Source organism: Mesoplodon densirostris, chromosome 2, assembly GCF_025265405.1.
Source record: "Mesoplodon densirostris isolate mMesDen1 chromosome 2, mMesDen1 primary haplotype, whole genome shotgun sequence".
In the NCBI taxonomy this organism is placed as follows: Eukaryota; Metazoa; Chordata; class Mammalia; order Artiodactyla; family Ziphiidae; genus Mesoplodon; species Mesoplodon densirostris.
The window spans coordinates 34,317,179-34,335,269 of record NC_082662.1 but is presented as its reverse complement, the minus strand read 5'-3'; the positions used below and the strand labels follow the sequence as shown (position 1 = coordinate 34,335,269).

Sequence of the window (18,091 nt, the reverse complement as noted above, 5' to 3'; positions counted from 1 at the left end):
CCCTAGTGGGGTTTAAGCAGGCCTGCTGCTGGGGCCTCCTGCCTTGACGGGTGCTGGATCCTCCACTCAGGACGCTCAGCTCAGGAGTGGATTGAGAGGCCAGACCAGGCCCAAGAAGGAGAGGGAGTCCTGGTATAAATAACCGTGGGGGGCCGAGATGTTTGGGCCCGTCTCCTGGGCGACGGCTGTGTTTACCGCCCAGCGAGGGGGGGCATAGCCCACACATTTGCCTCCCTGACTTGTAGCCAAATTTCTCCAGGAAGGGGTGGCCCAGGATTAGCCCCAAACACTCCAGCTCTGTACCCCTATGAGGTCTTCCCCCTAACTCTGCCCCAACATGGGCCCAAAACCTCCCTGACATTGCCCCCATCCTTCAGCCCCAAATCCTGCATGGCACTGCGTCTCCACCAGCCACAAATGCCCCAGCATTTGCCCCCATAAGTCCCAACTCTGCCTAAATCAGTGGGGGGGTGGAGGGTGGCGGGAGTGTGAACAGGGCAAGGGAAGGCCCCACGCAGAGTAGCTGGGTGTGTGCCAGGGATCTGAGCTGGGGCCACTGGGCACGTGGGCAGGGACAAACCTCTCCCACGGCCCTGGCCAAGATAGAGGAGGGCTGCAGCCCCCAGATTAGGAAAGTGCAAATCCCTTTCCCCAGCCCAGTGCCCACGCCACGCCTGTCATGTGCAGGGCATTAGATGGCCAGACTCCATCATGGGAGGGGCTGGCAGGTGCCCTGTTGGTCATCCCACGACCAGCTCCTCTCCCCAGCCAGCCAGGCCAAGAGAAAAAAACCTCAGTGCAGGAGGGCAAGTGGAAAGGTCCCCTTCCCCATGGGGCAGCAGCTGCAGCCTGGCCCAAGCATGGAAGCACAGGGGTTGATGTGAGCTGAGTTCCAGCCTGCAGGCCAGCCCAGCCTAAAACACACACACGCACACGCACACACACACACACACACACACACTCTCTCTCTCTCTCTCTCTCTCTCCCTCCCTCCCTCCCTCTCTCTCTCTCTCTTTCTCTCTCTCTCTCTGCCCAACCAACTGATGGATCTTGCTTGGGACACCAGCTGCTTTTCACTGAGAGCTCAAAATAGGAGCTGTGTCCATCAGGGGTCTTAGACAAGTGCCCAGACACCTGGGCTCCAGTCCCATATCAGCCACTTCTCAGCTGAATGCCCTTGGGCAAGTCATTTCTCCTTTCTGAGCCTCAGTATAAAATAGTGTAATAAATATCTTCCTCCAGCGTTATGAGAATTCAATGGGATTCACTGAGTAAACATTAATTAAGCCCCACAATGGGCCAGGCGTGCCTTAAAGCATCAAGTGGGAGAGGCTATGCTCTTCCCAGTATGAGGCAGCATTTTGGACCCAGAGGCTGAGGCTCAGGGATGTGAAGAGACCTACCCAAGACAACACAGAGGGGACCTGAACCCAGGCCAGCTCTGCAAATAGGTTTTCACTATTATTTATTGTTGTTGGGGACAATTGAGACTCTTGGGCTGAGCCTAGGCTCTGCCACTGACCTAAGTTTGGTCTATGCCCTGTTCTGGGCCTCAGTTTCCCCATCGGTAGAGTGAGGGGGCTGGGTGGGATCCGTGATTTCCACACCCTATTGAGCTGGCAGACAGGGAGGGAGCGAGGAGCTTGGCAGGATGGTCCTCCTGGGCTCGGCCCCCTCCCCAGGGCACCCCACCATCAACGGGGCCTAACCCGGTGCTTTCATGGGGCTGCTCTAAGGTCACTGTTCTGGGGACCCCCTTAGACCCCAGACCCCCTTTGCAGGTAGCCTCAGGGCCTGCACCCACCCCCTCTGCCTCCAAGGCCTCCCTCAGCTCATTCACACACAACTTCCCCCAAGCCAGACTTTGCATAAGCAGCTGAACTTTCCATACAGGCAAAATCCAAGGGCTTCAGGACAGGTCTGGCCAGGTCCTGGCAGGGTTAGTGGGCAGCTCCAGAGGAGACGCTCAGGGGGCTGGGCTGTGAGGGGAAGGCGGAGGGAAAAGGAGGCTAAATGGCTGGCATCCCCAGGGCACCCTGCACCCTGCTAGAGCCTCCCCCCAACCATCCTCCTTGCCAGACCCAAAGAGGTGTTTCTAAAATACCAATCTGCCCATGGCACTCCCGTCCTCAGTTCCTTCCTGAACTCAAGCCTCCTCCAGGAAGCCACAGCTCCTCAGCCTGGAGTTCTCAGCCTGGCCTTGCTCACGTTCCAGCCCCTTCTCTGCACACCTCCTGCCCCGTCTAGGCTCCCACTCTCCTGCTGTCTTTCAGTTCTTTGCAAATGTCATGTTCAGACCCACCTCTGGGCTCTGCCCATGCTAGCCCTCTGCCCGGAATGCTGTTCCCTCCTCCTGTTTGCCTGGTTGACTCCTAGTCCTACTCACGTTTCAGGTCTCAACTGAAACCTCTTCCTCTGGGAAGCCTTCCCAGCCATCGCCGGTTTGGGACTGCGCCGGGTCCCACAGGACTCCACCCAGACAGCTGCCAGCCTCCTGGTGCATCTTCCCCCGGGGAGCACAGGAGGTTCTGATTCATTGCTCTGTCCCCAGCACGTGGGATAGGCCCTGGCCCCCAGGGACTGCCAGTCAAGGCTTCCCAAATGAGAGAGGAAGAAAGAAGGAATGAGTCCTCAGTGTAGAACTGGGGTGGAGATAGGACCTGAACTTTAAGGCTCAACTGGTCCTCACAGCAGCCTCCCAGCAGGCAAGCCCATCAGGGCCAGTTAGGCATAATATGGTGGAAAAGAGGACAGCCTCCAGAGCTGGACTTCTGGGGTTTGAATCCTGGCCCCACTACCTACACCCAGGCAAATTACTCAACCTTTCTGTGCCTCAGTCTCCTCATCGGGAAAATGGGCATAACCATAGTAGCTACCCCCTCTGGTTGTTGAAAGGAAAAAGTGAGAGAAAAAGGGCAAGTCCTCAGAGCAGCATCTGGCGTATAGCAGGCGCTCCATAAGCATCGGCTGTTATTGTCTTTATTATTATTGAGAGCCATAGCAGCGGGGGACGCTGAGCCTCCGAGAGGGAGGTAACTGCCCAAAGCCACCCAGCACGAAGGTGTCTCTTGCTTTCCCACCCTAACCCATGCCCCCCACATACACTAAAAGTGCCCCCCATGCCAGCCCGCCCACGGTGGCCCGGCAAGCCTGCTCCCACCCACTCACTCCACCGAGTCCCAGCACACTCAGGCTTCAGTTCCATCCTCCTGGACATTCACCGCTTAGTGGCTGCATGACAGGGCTTATGCTGACCATTTAAACTTCAGTGTCCTCTTCTGTACAATGGGTTAATGACAGTGCCTACCTCCTAGGGCTCTGAGAAGCATTAGATGAAGTAGCATGTGGAAAATACCCCAGATCTGGCACCATACCCCATATAGGTTAGACTATGAAACTCATTACTATGTGAAAACCGTTAGAACTCTTGAGCTTCTGAGCCCCCAGTAAGGTGGTCACAGAGCCCCGGCCACTGTGCAGGGGGCTCCTGAGGAAAGCAAATGCCAGTCTGGCCGATATGCTCTTACAGGACCTGTATACCAACCACCCTCCCCCACAATATCCCTTCCTCAGGGCTGAAACCAGTGCAGGCCAGGGCGAGATGAGGGGTCCAGGATCCGAGAGAAGAGGGAGCATGCGCCGGGGAGCAGGGAGAGTAAAAGCACAACAGGCCCTCTTCTCGTCAAAGCACTTTGTAGTTCGTGAGGCACTTGATGCAGGCAGCGGCCCTGGGAGGTGGGCAGGTGGAGATGATAATTGTCATTCTACATGAATGGAAGCTGGAGCCTCAGAGAGGTTGAGTCACCTGCCTGGGGTTACACAACCTTTAAGAAACAGAGGCGGGAGCCAAACCCCGGCCTGCTGACATCTGGTTCAAAGTTCCTTTAACTGTGGGGTAAGCCCTGATTCTGGGTGACCTACCCCCCAACCCCCGCCCTGAGAACAATCTTGGCAAGAGCCCTGGGCTGGCCCTCACTGCACTCCAGGGCAGACAGGCCCTGAGGCCCAGGAGGAATAGATGGGGGAGACTGATGGCTGCCCCAGCCCTCTAATCCTTTCATCCCCACCCGGACTCCTCCCACCTCTGGCCCCAGAGCTCAGGAGGCAGAAGGCAGAACAGAGCCCAGACTCAGGGATTTCACGCACCGGTAAAATTTTCAAAAACAATTTAGGGACTGCATGAAGTTGTCAGCTTTTTATTTCGCCAAGTAAGGACATTTTTAAAAAATTCCCAGGCCCATCATTTCATAAAAGAAAGGACATAATCTCAGACTAAAAGACAGTCCTTTAAATGAAATAAATTTAGCTTTGTGGAAAAGTCACCACGTTGTCCTTATTTCTCTCAGTTTTGCCTTAGGCCACTGAAAAAAGCTCGGGTCTGCTGACGCGTGTAAGGACCATTTTGGAGCTTCGGCTTGGGAGTCACACAGACATGGGTTTGAATCCTGACTCCACCACGGACAAGTTGTGTCATTTGGTGCACATTATTTCCCCTTTCTGGGCCTCAGTTTCCAATCTACAAAATGGGAACATGAATAGTGCTGCCACACAGTGGTACCTGGAGAGCTAAGTGGTCTAGAGTTTGCAGAGCACTAGTTCTGAGACGAGATCAAGCCCAGGCTCCCAGCCAGCGGCACCTCCCTGTCCTGACGCTGCCTATGGCTCCCCGTGCTCCACAGGGTAAAGCCCACCTCTGTAGCCAGACCCTCTGGACACACCAGACTCTGCAGATCCTGGGGCAAAGAGAGTAGAAGAGAGTCCTGCCTCAAAGCCTTTGCTCTAGCTGTGGCCTCCACGTGGAGCGCGCTCAGGACAAAAATCACAAGGGCTTCCAGCTCACTGCCTGCACCCAGAGGACCCAGGGGTCCTTTTTCCACTTCTCTCTAGTCGGCAAAACCCTTCTCATCCTACCAACCAGCCTCAATGTCACCTTCTTTCCCTGGCCCAGCAAACATTCACTAATTACCAACCACGCACTGTGTTCAACCCCACCATACAGGAGAGCGCAGAAGACACAAGGGAGGGTGAGTAGAGATCAGGGGGCTCCGAAGGGTCCCCAGTCAAGCCAGGGCTGGGGGGCGCAGGGAGCGATTCCAAGAAAAGGTGGTGCTCAAACTGGGGTCTGAAGGATAAATAGGAGTTCACTAGATGATGGGGTGGGCGGGAGAGGGGACAGACTGTGGGGTGGAAGGAAAAGCATCTGGAGTATTAAAAGCACACCTGGGGATGCTCTAGGTTGTTTCTTAGGCGAGGAGCAAAGGATGCTCAAGAGAGGGGTTACTGACTTGGGCACTGCCGGTGGAGGAGTCACTGTTGGGGCGAGGTGGATACGTTTGGAGACAGATGCTGAGTTTGAGGTGCCCAGGGGATGAGCAGGCGAGGCGTCCACAGGAAGCTCAGGGATGAAACTGCAGAGGGGGAGGCTGTCATCACAGAGGTGACCCCCCAAAGTCACAGGGGTATGTGCACACACATGGAAGCTGTGCACGGAGAGGAGGGCCCAGGACAGAGTCCCCAGGAGGCCCAACAGTCAAGGGGAGAAGGAGGGGGCAGAGCTGCTGACAGGACCCAGGGAAGAGCCAGAGGCGGGTTGAGGAGAGTCAAGGGAAGGGCGTGTGCAAGCAAGGAAGGGCCCCTCAGGAGGCAGCCCAGCAGCATCCCAGGAGCCACAGTCTGGGTTCAAATCCTGTCTCTACAACTTATTAGCTATGTTGACTTTGGGCCTTAATTTCCCTATGTGTAACATGGGGCTAATTTACTTTTCAACAAAAAGGAAGATAAAGGGCATGGAGGGAGGCTTGGGTCACACGTTCCCCCCGCCCCCATCCTGGGTCTCTCCCACCAGACTGGCACCAGTCCCCAGAGGCCAGAAGATAAGATGAGTGAATGAAATCAGGGGCTGCCCCCCTCCCTCAGAGTAGAGGGCAGAATGGGAGGCAGCTTTCCTTGGTTCTCGGCGGCTCCAGCACCACTCTCATCTATCGCGGAAGGGAGGTGGAAAAGGCCCCAGGTGTGCTGAGTCCTTCCTCTTGGCCTCAGTTTCCCCATGTGGGAAACAAAGCCATGAATCTGCTTGAGCTCGGAGGCCCTTCCGCCTCTGATGCTCTGTGGCAGGACGAACGGAGGAAGGGTGAGGGGGGAAAGGCCTAATCCAGACCTACTGGTCCTGCCCCGGGGGAGGAGGTCCCACAGGGGTCTGGGTCCCCATTGTCTCCAGGGACTGGTCCCTCCAGAAGAGGGTGGCAGCCGGGCCAAGGAGGGCAGAAGCAGAGGTGCCAGGATTGTGCTGACAAAGCTGTTCCTTCTCCCCTCCTCTCTCCCTACCCCTCCCCTCCAAGGGGACAGCCAAGCCCCGGCAAAAAATAAACCCAAAGGCAGTGACCTGGACGGGCCCAAGGCTCCCAGGGCGGAGTGGCAGGGAAGCAAGGATGGAGGAGATGACCACCCCCCTCCATGAAAAGCGAAAGGGTGCCTGATCTTATCCCCCCTGCCCCCCCCCCCCCCACCAACAGAGGGGCTCAAAGGGAGCAGCTCCATCCACTCTCCTTCCATCACATGGGGAGGGTTGCGTGCCACCTGCTTGACAGGCAAAATGAACAGAGTAAATCTTGTCCAGGCCAGCTAGACATGGGTCCCCAAGTTTTGGAAAAAGTACCCCAGGGAATCTCACTCTACCGCCTGGTTTGGGGCAGTCAGTCCTTCCTCCTGTCTGACCTCTATCTCGCCTGCTTCAGTGGGCCCATTTATCTCCAGCAAGCTGCTCTTCCCCTGTCCCACCAGCCTGGCCTAGATGTCTGAGGAGTCTCAGGAGAAAGCGTTCCCCGGATTTCCCTGCAGGGATTGCGGAGGGCCCCTGGGCCGGAGACCCCGCTCCACCCGCTGTTCCCCAAATCTTTGAGAGGAAGGAATCGCTGAGCTCCCTGCTCCCCTGCCTCCCTCCCTCAGGCACTGCCCAATTAGTCTGCTGCCTGGGGCTGCCCCTCCCGGTCTCACCTCCCCAGGTGCCAACCCCCAGGGCACGCAGATCCTGCCCTGGGGACAAGTTGTCCAGAAAGCCTAGAGTCCTGGGGGGAGTGCTTTACGGAGGCCCCAGAAGTGTGATCAGCACCCTCTCCCTGGCCCCTCAGAGTTCCCGCTGTGGGCAGGAAGCCTTCCCGGTGCCCTTCTAAGTGCTGCCCAGTCCTCTGAGGAGCTCAGGAAGAAGGTACTGGAGAAGAACTGCCACCACCCCGCACCCCACCCCTACCCCCACCCTATAAAACTCAAGGTCTGAGACAGCGGCTCCTCCCATGCATCCAGAGTCCCTCTGTGCCAGGCAGCCCTTAGGATCCACTTTCCTGCTCAGCCCCATTTTACAGAGGGGGATAGTGAGGCTCAGGGATTGGGGTAGAGTAGAGGTGGGCACCTTCCCAGTAAGTGTTGGGACTGAGACATCTAAGTCTCCTTTGGGATTCCCTGTCTCTATTCCCCAGAACGACATGCTCAAGAGAAACTGGGGGATGGCCCTCCCCTCCCAGGAGTCCCCGGCTGTCCCCCTGGGCACCACGGCTTCACTTCCACCTGCCTGGGGCCAGACTAGCTGCAGAGTTTGATAACGAGGCCCACATCTCAGCCGTACAGGGACACCCTCACATACACCCTCCTCCCTGTACACACACAGACACGCTCACACCTACTCTGTCTCTGCGAGTCCCTGGGAGAGGAGGCAGGAGAGCCCAGTGGTCCAGGCAGCCTCTACAGCCTCCTCACTGGGCAACCCTCCCCGCCCCAACCCCGCACTCCCGGGCGGGGCGCAGGCGTGGTCTGTCTCTCCCTCTGCCTCCCCAGACCTGGTACAGAGTTGATGCTCTTTAACTCTGTTTGTCAAGTGAAGGAAGGAACAGTCAGTGAGATCCTAGGCACCCAGGCTGATGTCCCGGTGCCACCATTACACTCGCTGTGTGACCCTGGGCAAGTGGGTGATGTCCCCTCAGCAGCCCCACTTTCCTCAAGCGTGAAATGAGGATAATAATAGTGCCCACCTGATGTAATGGCTGTGAGGGTTAAGTGAGAGAATGTCGGGAAGAGGCGGGGCACGGTGCATCCTAGGTGCCCCTCAGATGTCCACAGAAACGCGTCCTCGGGCTCCCTGTGCAGAGCCGCTCACCCCGTGACCCAGGCGAACGCAGCTCCTGCTCACTCCCAGGTATACCCAGACACACTCACCTTGCTGACAAGGACATCCGCCAAACCTCTCCCCAGGAAGGAGCACGATGATGATAATAACGATATAATAATAATGGTGATATGATAACGGCTACTATTTGTGCCCAGCATGGTGTCAGGTGCTTTAACTCACTTGGCCCTGACAATTCCAGAGGCAGGTATTATTAGTCCTATTTTTCAGATGAGAAAATGGAAGCTCAGAGAGGTTAAGTAACTTGCCCAAGGACACATAACTGCTAAGGGTGGAACCAGAAATGAACCCAAATCTGTCAGACTCAGATCCCATGCTCTTAACCCCCTGCAGGGCAGCCTCTGGAGAAATGAAAAGTAGCCCCTCTTCCTCCACCTCAGCCCCACAACTCCCATATAGGAGCCTTTAACAAAGGGGCTGCCTACAGGTCAGACGCTCAGAATTCCCCGCTGGGCCCCCTAGCCCACAAGAGGGTCGGCCCTGGCCAAAGACCCACATGGGTGCAGGGGAGGAGGGGGGATGAGAAAACCTCCAGCTGGCTTCTCCAAGTCTGGGGAAGTTCCCTGCACAGCCTCCTGTGGGGGCAGGGCCTTGGCCCGCTCTGCAGAGCCTTCCTCTCTCCTTGTTCCCCAGACAATTTCAGCTCCCTTGACTGGCTCAGAGAACCTTAAATTAATCACCCATTCAAATTGCTGCCATCAGCCCAAGAATAATCACCGCTTGAAACTCCTGGCTCCAGCATTCTGACAATATAGGTTTCTGCGGCAACAGGGATTGAGGTTAGACAACCAGCAGGGCTTCCCTGATGGAAGAAATGAATGTACCATGGAGTTGGGGTGGGGTAGCAGACAGTGAGAAATCCAACCTGCTCCAGTGACCCCAAAGGAGAACGTGGAAAGGAGGGAGCAAAGGGGGTGTAAGGGGTAGGGAGAGAGATAGAATAAGGGCTAGAAGCCCGGCAGGATGGTCTCTCCACTATGCCCTTCTTACAAAGATCAAACAAAAGGACCAGGACTGAAAAATAGCAGCATGAAAAATTTGGGTCACACCCCAAGACTTTCTCCATTGCAAAGCCAAGTTCTTGGAGCAGTCTTCCCTACTGGCTGGGCAAGGAAAAATACTATCTAAAGTCCTGAGCTGGGAGGCAGAAGCCTGGGTTACTGGCACAGTTCTACCACCGACTCATCAGATGTGACCTCGGACGAGTATCTGCCCCTTTCTGTGCCTTGGTGAACCCAGCAGTGCACTGCAGGGCTGGACAGAGGACCTCGGAGGGCCCTTCAGGAGAAGCAAAGGCCAGCAAAGTCCTAGGAAGCCAGTCACCCACTCCCACAAGGGTCTAGGGCTGCCCTCTAAGGCGGATGCACAACACACACAGATCTATAAGGGCAGACCTGTAGCTGTGAACAGGTGGAGGCAGAAAACGCAAGAGATGGGGCCGACTCAGCTCCGTCCTAGAGGTCTAGGCTGGGGCGCAGGCCCAGGTGTGCGTCTGTGAAGGCAGAGAAAAGGTGGGAGCAGCTGTGCATTAGATTTCTTTGCATTGGATGCGTGCTGTGTGTGCGCTTGTGACATCCCTGGGCAGGTGTTTCCAAGTGGCCAGAAGTGCGTGCACGAGACAGACCAACGGGCATGTAGCAGGGATGTGTGTGTGCAAAGCCACGCACAACAAAAGTGTAACTGCACTGGGTGAGGCTGGGCAGTTTCCACCCAATTCCACAGAATTCTGCCACTGCCCACCCCCGCAACAGCCTGTGTGCTGGGGGGCCAGAGGGACAATGACGCAGGAGTGTGGCTCCTGAGGAGCCCAGGGTTGGGGTGCTGGCTGGAGCTGAGGTGCAAGAGGAAGACAGGCAGCACCAGCTCTGGGCTGAGGCTCCTCCATGCTGACTGGGGGGACCTCTCTTGAGCCTCAGTTTCCTCACCCGCAAATGAGGAGGATCCCAGCACCCGCCTGACCGGGCTGCTAAAGGACACAATGAGAGGGGTTTATAGAGGGCACAGAGCACGGTGCCCGGCACATGGCTGATGCTCCACGTGTGATCAGCAATTTCAGCTCAAACTCCAAGGGCCAACCCAGGCAGCCTCAGGGAGCAGCAGGGAGGCCCTGGACAGAGAATCAGGAGCCTTCGGCCTCGGCCTGCATCTGCCACTGATCCACTGTGTGATGTTAGTCTCCAGAGCCTCAGTTTTCCCATAAACAAAATGGGGCTGTCAAAATGTGTGGACCCACCTAGCAGGGGTGCCTGCCTGGGGGCTCTGGGCACCTTTTGCTGGGATTATTTCCAACGCAGGTGATGTCCTTTCTCAGACAGTCAGGGTGGGAGCTTGGTGGGGGGCACCGGGGCTGGGAGCCTGAGGGGCCCAGGAGCTGCTGCTGCCCGCTCCCCTCCCCATTCCCACAGCTTCTGACCCCAGGGACAAGGCTGAGGAAGGATGTTTACAGAGCATAAACCTTCACTTAGAGAAAGTTCGTGGGGCAGCTGGGGGCTGGGAGCTGCAAGAGTCTCACAGCAGCGGCAGGCGGGGTGGGGAAGATGAGAGGAGATGGGGCTTTGGTCTGCACCTGCCCCTTTCAGCCCTCTGACTTCAAAAGGGAGGCCAGGGTGGCCTTTGACAGGGTGCAGCAAGGAGGCGAACATCCCTCCCAAAGGCTCAGAAGCAGGATGGGCAGTGATGTGGTGTTTCTCAAAATTCAGGGAGCGGAGACTGTGAAGGGCTGAGGGCTGAAATCAGGGACTGGGGCACGGGGGGTGTATTAGGGGCTTGGTGACAGGACCAAGGGCCTAAAGAGACGAGGGAGAGCTTGGAGAGGGGACAGCAATCCTTCCTTCTGGGTCTCAATGAGGAGAAGACAGGAGTCAGTGGTTCCCACTTCCCAGAGGCCTGCGGCTGCTGGCCAAAACAGTGGAACTGGGGCTGGTCCTCTGGGCTATGTTCCACACCTCGGGGCCAGAGAAGGTGCAGGTTCTGTGTGGGGCTCAGAGGGACATGGCTGGCAGGTGTGAGGGAGGTGTCCCCTGGGGTGAATGGACCCGGCTCACGTCAATTCCCTCCTTGCTGAGTCCTTCTCTGGCAGGCTTTTCTTCTGGGGCCCCTCGCACCAGGGCCTGAGTCTCTGGGAAGGGGGTCCTAGCTACCTGTGCACACTGGACTCCCCTCGCTTGGGCTGCCTGTGAGAGTCATTGAGGATGGGGGAAGGATCTGACCCAAAGTGCAATAATCAGGGCTTCCCTGGTGGCGCAGTGGTTGAGAGTCCGCCTGACGATGCAGGGGACACGGGTTCGTTCCCCGGTCCGGGAAGATCCCACATGCCGCGGAGCGGCTGGGCCTGGGAGCCATGGCCGCTGAGCCTGTGCGTCCGGAGCCTGTGCTCCGCAATGGGAGAGGCCACAGCAGTGAGAGGCCCACATACCGCAAAAAAAAAAAAAAAAAAAAAAAGTGCAATAATCAGGCTAGAAGTCCAACAGCAGGAAGAACTTCCTGGCTCGCCCAAGACCCTGCAGTGAGTGACTGCAAAGCCCCACATCTGGAGCTCCTCATGAACAGGAGAGGCTTCCTGTGCGGCCCCCTCCCCTAGGCCCAATAATAACACCAACCCCTCACACTCCCACAGGCCCTTGTGGCTCACCAAGTTCTTTCCCACCCATTACCTCGTCCAAGAGGGAGGCCCACAAGGCTGGGGTTTCTACCCACTTTGATGGCCTAGAGATCTAAAGCTCAGAGAGGCGCAGTGATCAACCCAAGATCGCACAGCATGCAAGAGGTGGGGTTCCTGACCCCTCAGCCCACTCTGACCTCTAAGATGAATGACCCGAGATCCCCAAATGTCTGGACGTTTTCGCACCACATTTCCTCTCCCAGAGCTCCTGAGAGATGCCTCAGCCCTGGGCTCCTGGGGACAAGTGGTCAGAACAACCATGTCCCTGGCCAGGGCATTCCTGGCATCCAGAAAGGGCAGGATGTGGGGCAAAGGTACTAGCGGATTTAGCTCCTGGAGAGGAAGGAGAGGCCCCTCCAGAGGAGGTGAAGACAGTGCTGGCCAGAGGACACAAGGCGAGTCCTTCACCCTCATAGGGGCTGAGAGGCCAGGCCTGGGGACTAAGGACCTCCACCTCAGAGCTCTATTGCTTCCCCAGGCCCAGCCTTGCCTCGGAAAAGTCATCTCCCAGGAGGAGCCCGCGGAGGATGCAGCTGCTCCCTCCGAAGTGTCTCAGCCTCCACGGGCACCCAGGCTGCAGGGTGGGCAAGGGCGCCTCAATGCAGCGGCTCTTAATTAGCAGTCCCCTGCCCCTCATCCCCAACTCCACCATCCCTGCTACCCCAGCAGAGAACCCGCAGCACTCCAGCAGCCCTCTCTGCAGCGAAAAAGATTCATCCAGGCCCTGCCAATGGGCATTGGGGTTTGGGCTACTCCTAACCATTGACCCTGACCCTAAGTGCGACCACACGTCCAGAGCGATCTCAACTGTCTGCCCCCGCCGCACCCCCCACCCCGGCCCGCCACAGGTCTCTGCACCGAATCGTGGCTGCTACCTTCAGGAGCATACAGGCTGAAAGAGTTCCCTTCCGCTACCCTCCCTGTGGTCAGGAGGCTCCTTTGCCAGCATTTTCCTCCCTTCCGCTCTGAAATTCTGTGGGCCAGCTAGGATGGGGCAGAGGCAGGCAAGCAGGCAGCAGAGGGTCAGGCAGGAAGACAGACCAAAAGACAGCTGGAAACAGACAAGTAGAAGAGTGAGATTCAGGTGGACAGGTGGATAGACAGATGGACAGACAGGCACACAGATAACTGGACAGGCCAACAGAGGGATGGAAACAGACAAGCAGAAAGACTGTTGCATAGTTGGAGAGACGAAGAGACAGGACAACTCACACACAGGCAGAAACTCACTCCGGCAGAGGGACAGCCAGACAGGCAGAAGGACTGTAGGACAGTCAGGTGGACAGGCAAGGGGACCACCCAGGAGACCCCAAGACTAGAGGGCCCTCTCTAGGGGCAGCAATAAGGGATTAATATCGGCACATTTCCCAGGGACCAGAGGTCTCTCTCTCGGGCACCTTCGAGCGTCCGACAGCCAGGCCCAGCCCTTCAACTGATATCTGCGGGGCCTCTCATGTTCCCGGCTGGGCCAGGCCGTCCCCCAAGACTGAGCTCTGAGCTGCCAAAATTCGCTCTTTACATCCAAGAAGGGTCAGTGTTTTTGAAAGTTGTAGGAGCCTGGTGAGGGGGAGGAGGGGGCCCGCAGCGTGTTTCCAAACTCACTCCTCTCCTCTTTCTTTTCCCCCAGGGTGCCCAGAGCCAGGCCTGGTGCAGCGGCCAGCAAGCTGGGCAGGCTAGCTGGCCGAGCCTGCAGGGCAGGCGGCAGGGCCCACTGCTGCCACTGGGAAGTTGAGGGTGGAGGGGAAGACTGAGTGAAGACTCAAAGTCAGACAGCACACGCCCGTGTCAGAACTCTGGTGGCTCAAGGGGACCCCCAAACACCTATAATTGGGGACCAGCCCTCGGCTGGGGGGGAGGTCGTCCCTGGAGAGGGACATCTCCGAGGGGAGTCCAGGTGGGAGGCCACTGTAGCTACAGAGCTGGGGAGAAGGTGACAGAAAGTGTGCGGGGGCCAAAGGGCCCTCTGTGTCTGGGACACAGGGAGACAGAAGTGAGGAAGAGGAAAAGGGAGCCGCACTTTAGTGGCTGCCGATTGGAGAGACATGGGGGACAAGAAGCTGGACGTGGGGCGTACCTGGGACAGAGAAGCAGGGGTTGGAGATCAGGATGGAAATCAGGAGTTGAGGTGGGGGAGGTCAGAAGCCAGGTCAAGCAGGGGTCAGGACTTGGAGGGGGGGAGGGGGGTTAGGGGCAGGCTCGCGGGGAGGGGGTGGATCGGAAATCGGGTTCAGGCCTGGGGGCAGAGCGATGAGGGTCGGCCGACCGGGGGGGGGTGGGGGGCAGGAGGCGGAGCCAAGGCGGGGCAGCCGTCCCCCGGGAGCCCAGGCTCCGGCAGGGGCCACGCGGGGCGGCAGCGCGAGGGCACGGTCGGGGGCTCGGGGTAGCAAACTCACATGAAGACGTGGTAGACGAAGGCCCAGCCGCGGGGTCGCTCCAGCACGTTGTAGACCCAGTTCTGCAGGCGTCGGTAGCGCTTGTGCGCGGCCGAGGAGCGCTGGCCGCAGGCGGAGCCCGAGCCCGAGCCCGGCCCTGGGAGGGGCGCGCCCGGCGGCAGGGGGCTGCCCAGGAGGCCCAGGCGGCGCGGGGAGCCGCCCCCGCCCGCCTCGCCCCGCTCGCTCTGCACCGCCGTGAGCGCCACCAGCTCGGCGCGGGGGGCGTCCGCGGGCAGGGGGGCTAGGCCGAGGCGGCGCGGGGGGGCCTCGGCCATGGGCGGCGCCGGGCGGGGGGGCCGGGGCCCGGGTCCGGTCCGGGGCTAGGGCGCGCGAGGGGCGCTCAGCGGCGCATGGCTCGGACCCAGGGCTGGCGGGGCGGCCCGAGGCGGGCGCGGTCGGCGGGGGCTAGGGGCCGGGCCGGGGCCGCTCCGGGGCCGGGGCCGGGCACTCAGAGCCGGGGGGCCGCCGGAGCCCGCGCTGACCGCCCGCTTCCCCGGCGACTGGGGCGGCTCTTTCCGACTCCAACTCTCTTATTACGCGCTCCATGCCGCTCGCCTTTCCACCTGCCGCCGGCGCGCCGCTCACATGTCAGCCTCCCCCGCCCCGCCCCTCCCCCGCCGCCCCCGCCCGCCCCGCGGCCGCCTTCCCAAATCGGGAGGGACCGAGCGAGGCGGCGAGGCCGGGCGGAGGGAGGGGACGTGCGGAGAGGCGGCGGGAGGGCGCCCCCGCCGCGCGGGCCGCCGAGTCGGGGCGGGGACCGGACCGCGTGGCGGCGGCCCCCGGCTGGTGCGAGCGGAGCGCCGGGCTGCGCGGGGCTGCGTGGACCCGAAGGCCGGGCTGGGGGCGGGATGCCTCATGTGCGGTTGTGGCGAGTGGGGCGAGGAGTCTCGGCCGCCGTCGCGGTTGGGACGCGGGTCCCGCGGAGTTTAAGTGTGAGTGGATGCAGAAGTGGCTGCTGTGTGGGCGCAGTGGGTGGCTGTGATGGTGAGATTGAGTGAGGAGGTGCTGTGTGGATGGGCGTGCAGGGCCGCTGGCGGTGGCCGCGTCAGCGAGGTGTGCCCCGTCGGACCGTGCCCCGTGCGCGTGGGGCGGGGTGCGCTCGTGCCTGAAAGGCCTGTGTGTGCAGCACAGTGGGCCTCAGGTGTGTCTGCTTTCTGCCCACCCCACCCCCGCCTCTGAGCGTCCCTTCTTCAGGATGAGGGAAAAGCCCCCGCTTAGGCCACTCTGCCCCAAAGTAGAGTCTCCTCTGATCAGAGGGGCCTGCTCCGCACCAGCCCAGTCTGAAGCGCGCCCTTGCCTCGCTTCCAGGGCAGGGCAAGGTTCAGGGCGCACAGGTGTTGGGAGGTGAGCTCTGAACCAGCGCGGAGGCCAGACAGCCTTCTCCCCAAAGGCTCACAGAATCGCACCCAAAAGCGGCTAGACTTTCCCCCACGGCACTCCCTCTCCAGCCGGAAAGTTCCTGGTGCCTGACCTACTCTCTCTAGCTTTGGGGGAGGCCTCTTCGTTCCCTTTAGCCCTCTTGGCCCAGCCCACGGTGGTCATTTGGGTTTCCCGATCCTCCTTCCCTCGTCCCCTGACGAAAGCTTCGGCCACACCAGCCGCTCCCCCCACAGGCCCTGCCCCAGGGTGAAGCGCTTCCGCAGCAAACTCTTCCCGGTTCCTCCGGGAGGATCTCGGGGGACGGAGCCGAGCGGGAGGGGCGGGGGACGGGGTGGGAAGGCGAGCTCGATTCTCAGCTGTCAGCAAAGGCAGCATTGATCTGCTGAGCGGCAGTGGGGGAGGGAAGGAGGCAGAGCTGCCGGCGTGCTGGGAGGGGGCTTCAGGGACCTGGGGGACCCCAAACTGGGCTTGGCAGCCGTTTACACCCCTACCCCAACAGTGACCCTTTTCCCTCTGCGTAGCAGAGGCTGCCTTTGGGGTCCGACCTGAATCCCTCTGGCTGCTCCTGGCTCCAGGTGTGCCGAGGGCCAGAGCCTGGTGCCCCTGGGCAGTTTATGCCCCTTCCTCACTGGTAGCTGGGGAAGGTTTCTGGACCCCAGGGCCCAGCTACGGATGCACTGCCCCGGCTGTGTTAACCCATCGTCTCCCCATGAGCTGAAGCTAACACTCCCTAGACTGGCAGCACTGCCCTCCCAGACGCTATGGGACTTCCTGACTGGGCTTCCTCAGTCAGGGGTCCTGGGGGGCGGACTAAGGTCTGGGGACTTGAAATGGTGGGAAGGAAAGCAGTTGTAAGGGATCTGGGGGGTGTTTCTTGGGGGTCTTTTTGAGGCTCTTCTTATGTGCAGAAATGGCACTTGAACACAGGTTGCCCTTTATCAACACCCAGAATGTCTGAAATTGGGTCTGTTCTGGGAAAGATGATCATGAAGCTCAGCATCACCCCTGGATGCCACGCCTCTCTTCCCATTTAGGGGACTGCAAAAGTCCCTTCCTCTCCTTGTGAGGAGCCCTCACTGCGAGAAGAGGGTCTTTCATCATCTTTCCCAACTCCAGCTCCGGATGAGCCCCTCAAAGGCAGCAAGAGGAAGAAAGAGACTGTGGCTGCAGCTAGAGGGAGGGAAGTTAGATCTCAGGAGGGAGTTTCATGGGGCACAGAGGCCTGTTTCTCCTGTAGGTGTATGTGTAATGGGACAGGCCCACCACTTTTTTTTTTTTTTTTTTTGCGGTACGCAGGCCTCTCACTGTTGTGGCCTCTCCCGTTGCGGAGCACAGGCTCTGGACACGCAGGCTCAGTGGCCATGGCTCACGGGCCAAGCCACTCCACGGCATGTGGGATCTTCCCGGACCGGGGCACGAACCTGTGTCCCCTGCATCGGCAGGCGGACTCTCAACCACTGCGCCAACAAGAAGGCCCCCCACCACTTTTTAAAGTGGGGAGTTGTGAGAGTTCCCTGGTGGCCTAGTGGTTAGGATTCTGGGTTTTCACTGCCATGGCCCGGGTTCAGTCCCTGGTCAGGGAACTGAGATCCCACAAGCTGCACGGTACGGCCAAAAATAAATAAATAAATAAAAAATAAAGTGGAGAGTCATGGAACTCTTCCTAAGGGGTGGGGGGATGGGGGGATGGTTCTAGGAGGATGTAAGCAAAGTTAGGTTGGTGTGTGTCTGTGTGTGTGTGCATGGGAAAGTGGAGGAGGCAGAGGAGAAAGTCCAGTTCCAAGAGGACAGGTGGCCACTCTGAGGGTCACCCGGCGGCCTTCCTGCCCCGTCCGAATTCCCGGGACATGAGCATGACCAGGAGGAAGGCCTTTCCCCACCGCAGCCTTTAGTGACTAAGACAGTTTTCTGAGCACACAGCTGTCTCAGGCTCTCTCCCTGCTGGGGGAGGGGGGGGTGGAGCTGTGTTTTCCCACCCTCCTCCTTCCCTCTCTCCCACCTGTTCCCTTCACCCCACCCTCAGCAGCTTCCTTCCCACCCACCCCCACCAGCCGCCACACCTCTCCCAGGTAACACTGCCAAAAAAACATCCTGCTCTGCCCTGACTCACTCACTCTGTCCCACCTGGGCAAGTCCGTTCCTGGCTCTGGGCTTCAGTTTCCCCATCTGCCCATAAGGAGGGGGTGGGGCTCCAAGATCTTCTGTAATTCATCACTGTCACTTTCATCCATCAATGAAGCAAGTATTGATTGAGAGGAAGAGTGGGGAGGGAGAGAGCTCCCATTTGCTGAGCACCAGCTGAGGCTCAGAGACATGTGGGGACTCACCTAAGGATACACAGCCAGAATCCAGAACTGCCTGTGACCTGTCCTCTCCCCTGGCTGGCACCTACCCACTGTGCACTGGGTACTGGGATCAGTAGTGAGGGTAACCACAGATGGC

The 18,091-nt window shown here is 59.1% G+C and overlaps 1 protein-coding gene across 2 annotated transcripts in view; it reads right to left on the bottom strand.

Annotated features, from left to right (window-relative positions):
* KCNQ4 (potassium voltage-gated channel subfamily Q member 4) overlaps positions 1 to 14,544 on the bottom strand; it is a 54,257-nt gene extending 39,713 nt beyond the window's left edge. For both annotated transcript variants that reach the window (XM_060082658.1, XM_060082668.1), the window contains exon 1: positions 14,231 to 14,544. In XM_060082658.1, the coding sequence (XP_059938641.1) occupies positions 14,231 to 14,544 (314 nt within the window). The remainder of the gene's footprint in view (positions 1 to 14,230) is intronic.
* Positions 14,545 to 18,091: the final 3,547 nt, after the last annotated feature.